This window comes from Megachile rotundata, chromosome 12, assembly GCF_050947335.1.
Source record: "Megachile rotundata isolate GNS110a chromosome 12, iyMegRotu1, whole genome shotgun sequence".
Classification (NCBI taxonomy): domain Eukaryota; kingdom Metazoa; phylum Arthropoda; class Insecta; order Hymenoptera; family Megachilidae; genus Megachile; species Megachile rotundata.
Window position 1 is genome coordinate 11,788,373 of NC_134994.1, and position 14,413 is coordinate 11,802,785.

The 14,413-nt window shown below is 33.4% G+C and overlaps 3 protein-coding genes across 6 annotated transcripts; 1 reads left to right on the top strand and 2 right to left on the bottom strand.

Moving 5' to 3' along the window:
- Window positions 1–4,991: 4,991 nt before the first annotated feature.
- Window positions 4,992–8,939, bottom strand: Nf-YA (nuclear factor Y-box A). Of its 4 annotated transcripts, none has more exons than XM_012282802.2 (7): window positions 8,493–8,939; window positions 7,421–7,730; window positions 7,213–7,349; window positions 6,811–6,984; window positions 6,640–6,731; window positions 6,389–6,533; window positions 4,992–6,298 (listed from the first exon to the last, which is right to left on the bottom strand). In XM_012282802.2, the coding sequence occupies exons 2-7, from the start codon at window positions 7,710–7,712 to the stop codon at window positions 6,227–6,229; spliced, it is 912 nt and encodes a 303-aa protein (XP_012138192.1). In that variant the 5' UTR covers window positions 7,713–7,730; window positions 8,493–8,939; the 3' UTR covers window positions 4,992–6,226. The 4 variants fall into 4 exon arrangements, with proteins under 4 accessions (XP_012138192.1, XP_012138190.1, XP_012138193.1 ...); XM_012282800.2 differs by having other exon boundaries at window positions 6,389–6,536; window positions 8,493–8,932; XM_012282803.2 differs by having other exon boundaries at window positions 6,389–6,536; window positions 7,231–7,349; window positions 8,493–8,682.
- Window positions 8,940–9,913: 974 nt separating this feature from the next.
- On the bottom strand, window positions 9,914–11,832 carry Lamtor1 (Late endosomal/lysosomal adaptor, MAPK and MTOR activator 1). Its single transcript, XM_012282797.2, has 6 exons — window positions 11,579–11,832; window positions 11,363–11,486; window positions 11,008–11,084; window positions 10,846–10,935; window positions 10,541–10,739; window positions 9,914–10,463 (listed from the first exon to the last, which is right to left on the bottom strand). Exons 2-6 carry the CDS (start codon window positions 11,405–11,407, stop codon window positions 10,374–10,376), a joined length of 501 nt encoding a protein of 166 aa, XP_012138187.1. The 5' UTR covers window positions 11,408–11,486; window positions 11,579–11,832; the 3' UTR covers window positions 9,914–10,373.
- Window positions 11,833–11,980: 148 nt separating this feature from the next.
- LOC100878923 (vacuolar ATPase assembly integral membrane protein VMA21 homolog) lies at window positions 11,981–13,312 on the top strand. The gene is made up of 3 exons (XM_003702218.3): window positions 11,981–12,317; window positions 12,415–12,520; window positions 12,923–13,312. Exons 1-3 carry the CDS (start codon window positions 12,303–12,305, stop codon window positions 13,060–13,062), a joined length of 261 nt encoding a protein of 86 aa, XP_003702266.1. The 5' UTR covers window positions 11,981–12,302; the 3' UTR covers window positions 13,063–13,312.
- Window positions 13,313–14,413: the final 1,101 nt, after the last annotated feature.

Below are 14,413 nucleotides of genomic sequence, written 5' to 3' on the forward strand. Positions count from 1 at the left end.
AATTCTTTGCAAACATCAAGCGTAAAAATCACTATAAAATTGGAGATCTTTATTAGACTAGGACTAACTCATTAGACTAGAAAGTCCCTGCGGAATCCCTGTCACAGCTGCTTGGACTAACAGTGTCATTAAACCGTGTGTCATTAAACCGAGACAGTGTCCTCCTCTTGTAGAAAAGGTATACCGTTTTCAGATAACATATTGTTTCAATAGATAGCTAGTTTTTCTTAAATTTAAAAAGTTCCTTTTACGTACCGTGTAAGATCGCGAGAAAGCGTCATCCACTTTTTCACCCCGGCTCAGTAATTATGAATCGCTCATGTTCCTCAAGTTCGACGGACCCCTAACTCGTCGCTAAACGCAATTCCGGCATCGCGATGGTCCGAGTAGTCCGCTTTAAGAGCGAACACCCCCTTAAAAGATTCATGGGAACGCTTTAGCTCCGACGGCAAAACCGCCATCGCTCTCCGGCGTTCTTCAAACGAGATGCCCGGACGATAAGTCAACTTTGCGAAGAAAATCGAGCACCCTGAAAGCTCGCGGGTCGTTTCGGGCGAGGGGGTGTGCACAGAGGAGGCACAGAATTTAATAACCATAGGTTTTGACGCGGGGGTGGCTTCGTAAGACATGGATGTAATCTTGGCGGGGTAACTCATACGTTAGAAACCGGAAGACACATTCCAGCCTCTCTAACAAACGCTGCCAACCTTCCGGCATGCACTGTCTGCCTGTTCGCGTCGAACCAACGTATAAGGGTGGTCGGGGGTGGCGACATAATTCTAATTTTATTGCCGAGCCAAGATGCTGCTTGCCGGGCTGCCTCGCGAACGAGACCTCGAATTTATGGACAATTTATCTTATTAATTTTCATAAGTTCGACATGTGAGCCCGCGTTGCGACAAAGCCGCCCTCCTCTACAACCCCCACTACGAGCTGGGTACACGCGGGCTGACGTGCACAGATTTTCCTCGTCTTTTCACGATCTTTGTCATCCATCCCTGCCTGAAACTTATATTAAAACCCAGGACTTAAACTTCGACGATTCCATGGAGGATCGGGGAAGCGCGTAACCGTTTTGTGGCTGTGGTATATCGGGGCTCTTCGACATCGTTACGTGCTGATATACACAGATTTCGGGGTATATTAAAAACTCTCATATCGAGTGAATTGCTGGAATATGCGAGTGTACGCATTGGGGGGCTGCGTCCCTAGAGTCAGCTTAACGATAGAAGGATGGGTAGTAGGTTTGTAGGGTTAGGGAGTTTCTAATGGTTATTCTAGAGACTTTTTTAGTCTAGTTAGTCATTATAGTCTAATAAAGATCTCTAATTTTATAGTGATTTTTATACTTGATGTTTGGAAAGAGTTCTTGCGATGTTTGGGGTGAAAGGTTTATTGTACTAACAATTCTAAAATTGTGAATTCCTAAAATGGTAATTTTTGAAAATTTAAATCTTTAAATTCTTAAAAAAATCTTTACATCTATAAATTTGAAGTCCCCAATTTTTTAAATACTCAAACTTCCAAATGTACAAAATACTAGATTTCTAAATTTGCAAATCCCCTATTTTTAAAAGATAAAATATCTACATTCTTAAGTGTCTCATTCAATTCCTAAGTTTCAAGTTTTCAGACTGAGTGACTCTTAAACCTCTATCTCCTCAAAGTCTTTATTAACTTCTAAATTTATAAATCTCTGAATCTTCAAATCTTTGAAACCATAAATTCTTAATCCCTACTACACCCTACCCACCTGAATTCTTAAATTTCTAACTACCTACCCACCTAAATTCCAAAATACCAAAAACCCAAAAAGCTAAAATCCTAAATCCCAAATACCGAAATTCCAAAATCCCTAATTTTCCAAATCTCCCAATCCCCAAATCCCTAATTGTCCAACTTCCTAATCGCCCAAATCTCCCAAATCCCACAAATCCCTAAATCCCCCAAATCCCACAAGTCCCAAATCCCAAATCTCCCGAATTCCAAATCTCTCGAATCCCAAATCTCCCAAATCCCAAATCTCCCAAATTCCAAATCTCTCGAATCCCAAATCTCCCAAATCCCAAATCTCCCAAATTCCACTCACCCCAAATCCCAAATTCCTCAAATTCCACTCACCCCAAATCCCAAATTTCTTAAATTCCACTCACCCCAAATCCCAAATTTCTTAAATTCCACTCACCACAAATCCCAAATCTCCCAAATCCCAAATTTCTTAAATTCCACTCACCACAAATCCCAAATCTCCCAAATCCCAAATCTCCCAAATCCCAAATCTCCCAAATCCCAAATCTCCCAAATCCCAAATCTCCCAAATCCCAAATCTCCCAAATCCCAAATCTCCCAAATCCCAAATCTCCCAAATCCCAAATCTCCCAAATCCCAAATCTCCCAAATCCCAAATCTCCCAAATCCCAAATCTCCCAAATCCCAAATCTCCCAAATCCCAAATCTCCCAAATCCCAAATCTCCCAAATCCCAAATTCCTCAAATTCCACTCACCCCAAATCCCAAATCTCCCAAATCCCAAATTCCTCAAATTCCACTCACCCCAAATCCCAAATCTCCCAAATCCCAAATTCCTCAAATTCCACTCACCCCAAATCCCAAATTTCTTAAATTCCACTCACCCCAAATCCCAAATCTCCCAAATCCCAAATTCCTCAAATTCCACTCACCCCAAATTCCTCAAATTCCACTCACCCCAAATTCCTCAAATTCCACTCACCCCAAATCCCAAATTCCTTAAATTCCACTCATCCCAAATCCCAAATCTCCCAAATCTCCCAAATCTCCCAAATCTCCCAAATCCCAAATCTCCCAAATCCCAAATCTCCCAAATCCCCAAATCCCCAAGTTTTCCCCACATCCCAAAATTTGAAAGACCCATTTACCCCAAGAAGTATAGTTACATCACGATGTCAATTCCAGGTGACATGCTGGAACAAGCATCCGTGAGATAGAGTTTAACCACGAAAAGACTGGCCAACGTTTGAACTTGACCGTTGCCATTTCAAATGTTCCCGTTTCAACCTTTGATATGCCGCGGTTTCGCGTGTAACCGGAGGCTCTCTGTGCTCCTCTGTCTGTCCGGTTAACGGAATCAAGTATCGTTGAATTAACCGTAAGTGATGAATACATATATGAAAATGCGTTAAATACAAACTGAACTGCGAATTGGAAACTGATATTCTCCGTTTAATCCTGCTTTTATATTTCCTTTTATTTTTACTCTTTGACAGAAATATTTTAATGTACTCGATATTATCGTTATATGATATAGTCATATTTCATGCACAAAGATTTTAATTCTCGTTATGAAAGGGTGAATGAAATAAATCTTGAAAATAGCGAAGGTTTGCGGTGACAAGTTTGAAAAGCATTTTCTCGTAGGACATTTCAAGTTTATTCAATTAACAATTGTAATCTGTAATTAGAATACCTGTCATAAACGACAGTCAACAAAGTTACAGGACGTTAATCAAATACCCGACGAGCAAACTAGTTTCTATCGAGTTTGGAAGTGGAATTGAATTTGAAATAAATTTATGTCAAGTGCAAGTATTTAATGTCTCTTGTGAAATGATTAATTAATATAAAAGTTGACAATTGAAAACATTGAAGCATCTTTTTGATCTGGATAGGGTAAATAAAGGGGGTTGCTCTGTTTTATCGAAAGAATAGGTTTTCCATTGAGAATTGAAGTCCATTCCATCTACAGATGATTCTCTGAAATTTTAGGGAATAGATACATCTTTTATCGAATGCAGGTAATGTACCTTTTGTTGAAATAGTGATTTCTTATTATATGTAAGGTATAAAGTAATAACTTGTCTTTGACAATTTCGACTTTTCGGAAATCTTTCAAGAATGGTTTTGACGACAAAAAATTTTCACGACTACAATGTTATTCTCTATATTGCCGACAAGGCTCAGTATAGTGTATAAACTATTCTGAATTCATAATCAGCATCTTTGGACCCAAAATATATTCCGTAAGCTACATAAAATCAATATTAATAAATACATAATAAATATGTAGCATATTAATTAATAAAATCGATGTTAATTAAATTTAAAAAAAAAATCGAACCAGTGGCGCCATCTCTCCGGCGAACGGGGTGAACTACACACTTTTGAAACTAGTGCTTGGTTAGTTCACATGTTCTGTCGCTAGATGGCGCCACATGCGACTGAAATCCTTAGGCTAATTATCATTAGCCTAAGAGTCATTAAAAACTGATAATAGTTTAGTAAAGTCAAAACAATTCGTTAATTGATCTTGCATTCCGATGTAGTACGACTCATATTATACTTAACGTATATGTATATATACATCCATGAAAATTCCACAGCGTCTTTGGTTCACTACGCTATGCTACAAAAATCTATGATGTCCTTCCTCAATATAAAAACATTTTTACTTTTCTGCATTCTAAAATTCGCATTGGGTTTTATTACAAATTTCCTGATCGTCCCTTCTGCTTTCGTTCTTTACTGGATTTTTCCAGAACATAAAAATATTATTCCATGCGAAGCGGAAGTGTGTTGTAAACCTTTTACCGTTAGGCCAAATTATACCTGACGGCCTTCACGACTATAGTATTATAAACTCAATAAACTCCTGTTGTTCGTACTATAATTCAAGCGTTCAATTAACATAAAAATACCTTACTTCACAAAACACATTTTTTTTTGTTTCAATAGTTCTATGCTCGCCCACATTCAGACGTGCACCTAATAGAAATTTTAAAATACGTTACGACTTTTAAAGTTTTCAACCTTTATGAATTAATTACTATTAATATTTCAGTTATAATATTCAGTTATAATATTTCAGTTATAGTAATATTTCAGTTATTAAACTTGAAGATAAAATTCAGTAGTAATAAATATTAACTTACCTTTTGCTTCCAAAATCACCCAACCTAAATTGGAATTGACAATGATTCTTTTTAAACAGAATAATTTTGATAGCACACTCGATCTTATATTTCATGTAAATGTTTCTTATATTTGTGACCTTACAATTATTTACAAACACGATTTATTGTAGATCTGTTTTACAAAATATTTGTGTGTGCTTATGAACTGCCTTTTCTTTTATTTTTTACAATGAAAGAAGGTACTAGATATTTACACGTAAGGAATACATTATAAGAATACGTATTATTTAAATAAGAAAAGAAAATCAATGTTTTATTTCTCGAATATTTTTTTAAACTTCATCGAGTTTAATCTCGTTTTGATGCACACAAAGCTACTACTTTTTCTAAAAAATAATTGTTTTAGATTATAGTGAGCACCTAACGCACATTTCTTTTATACATTCAATTAGAATGAAAATTAATTTCTTAGAAATTTTTAGATTTTTGTCGTACATATAAAAAAGAATTGTTTATTAGAATTTTCGAAGATTTCAGTAACTATCGAGATAAATTACTTAGCCTCCTTCAATTAGCCAAAATAGATAACATTATTTACATAAGCCACTGCACAAAATACGAGTAACTTCCTATAATAATATACTCTTAACAATTAACTATATTCCATAAAGCTTTTCATTAGACTAAAGTAATTGTACTTGTACTCAAAACTGTACAAAAAATTTTATTCACGCGTTCAATTCATTTTGTTCACTCCACATCATAATGGAAGTTAAGATTAATTCATTTATAAAACCTAATCTAAAAATGGTACCCAGCACGTAACAATAAATTATAAGTTCAGTCTCTCTCAATCAAATGTAACAATACGATTTATATAAAAATTTACACGTTTCTTGACGTATATTCGATATGTTACACTGTAAGCTTTATATGTACACGAAATATTTGAAGTTTAATTATAACTAAACTGCAATAGCTCTTTCTTTCGCCATATTACAATGTGAAAAGTTTCATCTCCAATCAAGTTTTTCATTGTACCGCAACATAATATTATGTAATAGTGTTATTGAATTTATGTTATGGTACAGAAAGAAAAGTTAAAAAAATATGACATAAACCCTTTCACAATAGTAATATATATAACTTTGATGATTCCTCGCTGCTTTTTGTCCTTGAAATGCTTACTCACACTATATCTCATATTGTGATGATTATTTACAAAATGTTCTTTAAAGGTTAACACAACTACATGTAGGATTGCATCACTGACACACTTTCTTTTCTTACTTATTATTTGATCACTTATCACCTCTAAACTTAATTTAAATATTTATCTACACTAAACAATTGTTTGAGGTAATTATATCATCTTCAGAAATCATATCCTGAAGAGGAATCCCCGGCTTCTGCAAAAAATATTAAACCGTGTTTGAACCAAATGTTCTAAGAACTACTTAACATTATTATACTAAATAATGCTTCAAATAGATACTTACTTCGATGACAATGGTTGAAGCCATATTGTCTGTGTCATGATACTGTACTCCTACATTTGTCGCAGCTGCTATTGCTATAGTACGAACGGTATTGGTGTTGGTCGAGGTTGTGATGTGCTGGGTAATCTTGGAGTTTTCACTTGTTCTACTAGAACCATTACACTCTTATATGCGTAAAATGATAAATGAGATACTGTACTTGCTTCGCAATAAGGAAGATTCTGCTAAAAAAAATATAGACTAAAACTTACTTTCGCTTCTTCACTTGACCAGAATGGAAACGGCCGCCTTCGCCACGAATTCTGTTCATTGCGTGTCGATGACGAGATTCGTGAAGATATTTCTGTAAAAGACAAATGCGTTAATAATAACAGTGGTAATTAAAAATCTGATGTAAATAAATTTATAGAATGTGAACTTACAGGTCTTTCCTTAGGTATTTTTCCTTCTGCTTCTAATTTAGCTCTAGCTTGACGTCGCTTTAATATACGCCTATACTGTTTGGCATTTACATACAGAGGTTCTTCTTCGAAGACTTCAGCATTAGGTAGTGCTACCCTCTGGAATTGTGTCTGCCCACTATTTCCTGGTACCATCTAAATATCAATAATTAAAAAGAATACATTAGCAAATATTTTAACTAAAACTTAAAATCTTGTTAAATTCATCAGTTTAACTTGTACTAACTACCTAAATTAAAAAAAAAAATATTAAAATGCAAAAGACATTGCAATGTCATTAATGTTGCTCCATAATCACTACAAGTCAGTATAATAGATGTACACAGACTATGTAAGTGAAAGAGGCACTTTAACAGTAATCACCATGACAACATTTCCTGCCTGAGTTGCTGTTGCTGTAGGACTTGCTAGAGGTTGCACCGGTGTTGTAGTTGCAGCAGTGGTTGTTGTTTGCGACGTTGTACCAGCAATTTGCATAAGGTTCCCATTGATATTAATTACTGTGTAATAATATCAAATTAAAATACCAGCCTTCTAATTAAATTAATTAAAGCACAATTATTTTTAATACCTGTGGGTTGTGCCTGCTGAACTTGACCCTCTAACTGAACTGGCTGATAAATGTATGTTTGTCCATCAGGAGTCTGAATGATTTGTGGCGTTTGTGGCTGCTGAATTACAATCTGTTGTCCTGTACTAGTTAAACTTGATACAGGAACTACTTGTATTTGTCCATTCGGAGCTGCAACTTGAATGGCTTGTGGTAACATCATGGCCTGTCCTCCCTGTCCCATTTGAACAACTTGAACAGTTCCACCGGCACCACCAACCATAACTGCCTGACCTTCCCCCAATTGTTCCATCGTAATTTTTTCCTATTACTAAACAGAAGACATTGACTTTACAACAAAAGTAATATAACAAAACCTAAGTTCACAGAAAAGTATAGACTTTCTAACAGAAAATTTCATGTGTGTGCCAAAGATGACATTCTATACTTATGCACTTATACAAGGATAAGAGTATGCGTGTGAAAACATTGTATATATGTTGTATGATTCATGTAAAAACGGTAGTACTGGTATGGAGCATGAAAATAAATAAATGTAACGCATCTGTACATGAACTCGAAAGGTTAGAGTCTGCTAGGAAAGTTCGATTTTATTAGGCGCAATTCGCGCGTTGCAATCATTGATAAAGATCGCCAACGTGGCGAGAACATTGAGGTCTGAGAGCCCACGTGCAGAACGTTAGATACGTAGGACAGAGAATCGAGGCCAGGCAGCAATCGTCACCTTCTATCGGCCAGAAATCGCTCCCAAAGGATGTTGCATCCTGTTCTCGGCGACATGATTAACCTCATGTATTCGTGATTCTGAACACGCGTCAAATACGGGCATACGATACAGAGAGCAGGTCCACTGGATAGCACACGGGGCGCGATATCGTCGCGATGAAACGACGCAAATTTCGGGCGAGAAACGCTTGTCTCGGCAAACATGGCCGTGCAGAAAGACTTTTTCAATATCGAGAAGGCACGATTTCGCACTTGAAACAGTTCACGGAATGAAAACACGGTTAATCGTATAACTGTGCGCGGTCGTACGCGTACCCCGTTGATGTTTGATAATTTGTGGACTTACATTGGATATTTTCGTGGGCACTTTCCCAATGATTGGTCGGCAAATTGAGGACCAATGGTCGGCGATAGAGAGTCCTCGGCTCTTGTGTATTGGTGGCACTGAACGGGGGGACCTGCCAGTCCGATAGCAGCCCGATGCCAGACCGGTCGATGCCCCTCCGCGCCTCGACACGCCTAACCAATCTACTGGCTCGACTTATCCCCACCACACACTTCCCGCGCTCTCCTCAAACTTCGCGCGTTTCTAACTGCTTATTTCCCGCTTCCTTTTAAATCAATTCATCGATCTATAACGATCAAGGATCATTCTCACCGTATCTGGCTCATTATTTGCGTATTAAATGCGCCGACAATCGATGCCACGAGTAAACAACAACGTCATGAACTCCTCAAACCTTCAATATCCTGGCGAATATTTCAGGACTCTCAACACTTATAGACATTGAAATATTTGACAATATTTTAGAATTTGGAATTTAGAAATTTCAATTCAGCTTTATTATTGAATACATCTGTTATTTTTTATCTACATTTGATCTGAAAATTTGGTGATTTCAGCATGTAGAAATTAGCAGATGTATGTGTTTGAAATTTGGAACTTTGGAAATTGAGGAATATTAGAATTTGATGATTTGAAGAATTAGGGTTTGGAAATGTGGAAATTGACTGTGCATGCACAGTGAAACAATCTATTTTAGCTGGGACTTAAAATTTATCAGCAGATAATCTCACTTAGAAAATATCATGATTAAGATAACAATTAGTAAAATTGTGACAAATTATATAAATTATATAATAGCATTTCTTATAAGATGATATTCTGTGCAATATGATTATAACAAATGCAGTTTACATTTTTTTAACGATAATTTATTGCCAAATGTAATATCATTTAATGAAACTTCCATATTCACAAAATGGTATTATAGGTTTATGAATTTTTGTTTACCATATTTTATATAAATGAATAAGGGGTGGAAGTGAAGTAACAACTATCACATTTTTAGAAAAATATTAAATTAATAGATTTTGATAAACATAAAATATATATAAGAATGTTGACAATTATCAAACAATACAACATTAATAATAGAAACAATTCATACAAATATCACTGATGTATATCTGAATAATTGAAAATTTGTGTTTACCTTTGATATTACAAAAGCACTTTTTTTGTAATATAAACATGGCATTGACAAAAATGTGCATAGTAATTAATACATAGTAAAAAAATATCTTGAATGCTCCTGAACCCTGATTGTTTATTATTTTTTATTTATTTATTAAAATGTACTGTAGGTTCAACGCTTTATTAGAAATTGTTAGAAATTTTTTGACAGTTGCAGTAGAAAACTAAAAAATTTATTATTAGTTCAATAAAGTAATTTTGCAATTTATGCATGAAAAAAATTATAAAGCTGTGTGACAATTGTATTTATTAAACTATGTCAAAATAGCCTTTTATATTATTTGTATTACTCGTTTTCCAGTATACACCTTAGTGAAATTTAATAACAGTGAAATAACTTTTTACAGTATTGTGTATAAATTACAGGAAAGCACTACCAAAGTCAGTTCTTTTGTTAGAAACTGGTCTTTTGAAAATATCTTAAATCTTACCATTTCAAAACAATCTTATAGTATTATTTAGACATTGTCAGGACATTAATATATAGTTATTAAGAAATAGGGCCTGAACTTTCATTTATAATACACTGCATCACAATGCATAATGGATATTTATGTTGAGATATATTCTGCAATGAATTCAGACCTAATTTATCAAAAATTGATTTTGGTAAGATGCATATGTTTTTGTCATGTAATATAAGGATTTCTCTCAAGCAAGATGCAGTCTTGCTGAGGAAATATTATAAGATCACGATAGGAAGGGGACCACTAAGTCCTCCTTGTGTTCAACTTTTACATCTCCTAATGCTGTCACAGCCTTGTTGAGCATTTCTGTGATCTGTAAATACAATATAAATTATTATACATGCAACAAGTTATAAAAGTCCAAAAAATAAAAATTAAATATGTATTTACCAGCCCATGATCCCCAGCAGAAAGAGGATCAGCAGCTAACACTTTTTCTGGAGCAGGAATATCTTTAAGTAGGCAAGATGTGCTATCAGGGACTTTAATACCTCCAGCCTCTATACGTTTAGAATATGCACGCGATCTATCCATATATTCATGTTGTTCCAAATTATGTGAATCTAATGCTGCAACATCTATCACATTACTAAAACCAAAAATTTCATTGAAACAAATCATGCTATTCTGTAATACATATAATCAAAACAGATATGAAATTGATCTATAACTTAAAAAGGCAAAGGAACACTCACGCAGCTGTTTCATGTAAAATTCTATTTAATGCACTTTGTTCATCTGTTTTTTTAGGTGCTGAACTTGCATACTGGTTAACATAATCATCACTAAAAGAGAAAGAAGCAACGAATGAGCAAATTCTAGTCCATATTATAATAAAAAATGTATACAGAACATACCTGTGTACTCTAGGTATATTTGTATTATTACTAACAGGATCTACCAACAAATGTGTCCTTTCATTTACTTCCCCACTCTACAAAAATAAAAAATAATTAAAAAATTTCAATAAATATTTGATTTACTCTAAACAAAAGATACAATGCAATATATATATGTATGTACACATATATGTTTTACTTTTTATCACTATGACCTATTCACAAATACTGAATCCTTAACACAGTCATATGACTCAACCGGGCATAATTATGATAAATATTTACACACTGTAATAGAATATCTAAGTGTGATATGTAACAGATAAGTCAAAGTAGAAAATCATTTACCACGAATAAAATAATTTCTTATTACCTGCGGACCGCTGTCTTCTTTACAAAAACTGTAACAACATCCCATACTTATAAACGGATTGATAAAATTCTTTCGCCAGTCACACGTAACTATTACTGAAACGTATTATTTGTTATCCTCATTCCTGTAAACAATCAAGTGAATCAGCTGTAAATGTACCGACAATGCGTTTCAACCAATATCCATAAATAAAATATAACTCCGAAGTGTAACAACCTTTTGAAACAAGATACGAAAACTGCAAATTATTTGTTCCAGGAAAGATCATACTTCTCAAACGACGAATTTTCCGTCATTCTGCGCATACGAGCACTGTATGGTTTAATAGGCACAGTTAACGCGCAAGCGTGCTTACGAAGATGGTAACATTTTCCTTATATATCCGATGATTTATTAATTATTAGGAATACTCTTACGGGAGTTTATCCCTTATTTTTCCTATTCGTACTTTTCTGTCCACCGTGTATATAACCACGAAGCGTGAAACAATTGAAAAGAGGAGCATCACACTAGTGCTGAGGAATCGTCTGAACATAGTCGATTTGCGCGAAATGAGTATGATCTGCCACGGAACAGATAAGTATTTATTTAAGCATACACAACGCCTCTGGTGGAATTTTAAGCACACTAAAGTACTTGGATAACATAACCTCAAGGATTCATGAGATAAAAAGTGCTTATACAATTTATATATTGTACTATTTATTATTCATATAAGTTGATACAGAAGTAAAAGTGTTTTATGACATAGTGAGATAAACGGAAAGAGGAAAATGATTTCTCGAATAACTACATAACATATATTATTAATTTTTGATTTATACTTGAAATAGGTGTTGTTATAATATTGTACATTTTATTAAAGATTTATTATAACTGAGGAATATTCAGTACAATTTTAATTTTGTTAATAGAAAAAGTTATTAATTTTTACTACATCATGTCAGCTACAAAGGTAAATTCTTTCTTAAATTCTTCAATTAAATCATGAATAATTAATAGATTGTATGATTAAATTGGATAGAATTATTAACATACAATTTCATTTCCAGGAAGTGCCGGAACTACAAATCTTCAAAACAGTATTATTTCATTGTGTAGTAATAATAGCCTTACCTGTATTGTCTTTCTTTACTAGCAAAATTTTTATTTTTGATGGTATGGAAGCAAATTATAATATTTAATTATTTACAAAAGTTATATTTCTATCAGTGATATCAAGTATTTGATAAATTATAATCATTTAAGGAGAATATTAAAAGCACAAAATAGTTCACATATATATTTATATAAATATTACTGCTATATAACTTTTCTACTTATTTAGTTTCATTCTACTTTTGTTTTTAATCTAGCAACCAGTGGTTGATAATTTTTATATACATTAACAATATAATACTTAATAAGCTGGAATGTGATACGATCAATTAGTTAGCAGTATATCACATACTTCTGATTGGTTATCAATAGTTATATTTTATATTAAAATATATGTAAATTATCAATTATAATTTTAACAACATGAGATTTTAAATTAAAGTGAGTTTCTATACATTTTAGGTTTATTGGGCCTTAATAATGTACCAAGCAACGTATATTCGGCTGGAGTTGCAATTTTAGTGTTACATGTGGCTCTGGGAGCATTTATATACCGTGCATACTTCGATGATCAATCGAAGATACAAACTAAGCGAGATTAAACATTTCTTTTACATGTGTATGCAATTAAGTACATATTCTTGATAACACATTTATTCGTGTATACTCATCAGATGGAGGATGTTACATTGTATTGTGTTACATTCTGCAATTCACATATTTCTTGGTCAAAGTTTTAGGTAATATTTTTTTATTGAATACTGTAAACTATGTAAATGGCAAATATATCTGTACTTGTATCAATCAATGAAACATAATCGCTAAATAAAAAGCAATAACATTCCCACACAAGACTTGCATATTGTACAGCACAAACTTTGCAATATAGATACATCTATATGGAATAGGATTCCATTACATATCTTCTGTTCAAAAAACTTTTGCAGCAGATTATTTCATAGTTTATAGCGTAGCTTGCAATAGTTCATAGTACCTTTATGTATCATATCAGATCCATAAATTAATTATAGTGCACTTTATGATCACAGTACTAGAATTATTAGGGGCGAATCTGTAAGATTTGGAGTTTTTATATGGTTCTTTAATAAAATATGAGGAAAGAAATTTTCACATTGAAAGATAAAATAATACAAAAGACTTACAAAACTCGATATAAATTCGCCCCTAATAACAGTAAATAGCAGCACGTACTTCTTCCACTTTGATGTGGAATAAATAACAAATTAATTATGACTAATATACAAAGCGATACTATCGTTGTTTTTTTTTAGTACCAGTAAGAAACAACATTCTACAAAAATTATAAGAACTTAGAAAAAAAAGATTTCTTAGTGTTGATGAAATTATATTCAAATGAAAATAATTCAAAGAGAATATACTTTACCTTCAGGAAAAAACTATGAATCATACGTAATAAATTTAATTATAATATGATTCGTAGAAATTCACGTCATCAAAACTTGATAATGTGAAAATGCAATATAAAATGTAAATAATTTAATTTAATAACTTTTCCTAAAGATATCACTACCACCAATGTAAAACAAATCCTAGAACAAACTTAATAAATTTTATTAATGAAATATTAATTTATTTAAGTATCGTAAATGCAACAAAAGTTTGTGTCACGGAATAGTTTGTTGTCGGCCTGGGGAAATGTTGGAATGAATGCTTACTGTATTAAATACATAAAATCGCCAGCGATATTAACTACTTCACAATTTAATTTAGTCATTAGTTCTAACTTAGTATTTGTCCTACATATTAAGAATCATAATGTATTAAATCTTTTTACTGGCAATGAAGTCAGGGAACAAACTCTTCACAGTATTCCACTGATAGAAATTTTGTTAACAGTTTTCTTCCTAAGAGTATATTAAAGATTGAAGAATTTTTTCATTCCTAGTACTTCCGTATTTTCTTTAAATAGAT

Bases quoted from the DNA above. Each gene is read 5' to 3' on its own strand.
- Nf-YA (XM_012282800.2), bottom strand. From the start codon at position 7,712: ATGGAACAATTGGGGGAAGGTCAGGCAGTTATGGTTGGTGGTGCCGGT. The intron at 6,537-6,639 runs GTAAGTTTTAGT...TAATGGTTCTAG, and splicing joins GGTCAAGTGAAGAAGCGAAA to TAGAACAAGTGAAAACTCCA. The intron at 6,299-6,388 runs GTAAGTATCTAT...TATTTTTTGCAG, and splicing joins CTTCAACCATTGTCATCGAA to AAGCCGGGGATTCCTCTTCA.
- LOC100878923 (XM_003702218.3), top strand. The intron at 12,521-12,922 runs GTATGGAAGCAA...TATACATTTTAG, and splicing joins CAAAATTTTTATTTTTGATG to GTTTATTGGGCCTTAATAAT.
- Lamtor1 (XM_012282797.2), bottom strand. From the start codon at position 11,407: ATGGGATGTTGTTACAGTTTTTGTAAAGAAGACAGCGGTCCGCAG. The intron at 10,936-11,007 runs GTATGTTCTGTA...TTTCTCTTTTAG, and splicing joins AATATACCTAGAGTACACAG to TGATGATTATGTTAACCAGT. The intron at 10,740-10,845 runs GTGAGTGTTCCT...TTTTGGTTTTAG, and splicing joins ATTTTACATGAAACAGCTGC to TAATGTGATAGATGTTGCAG.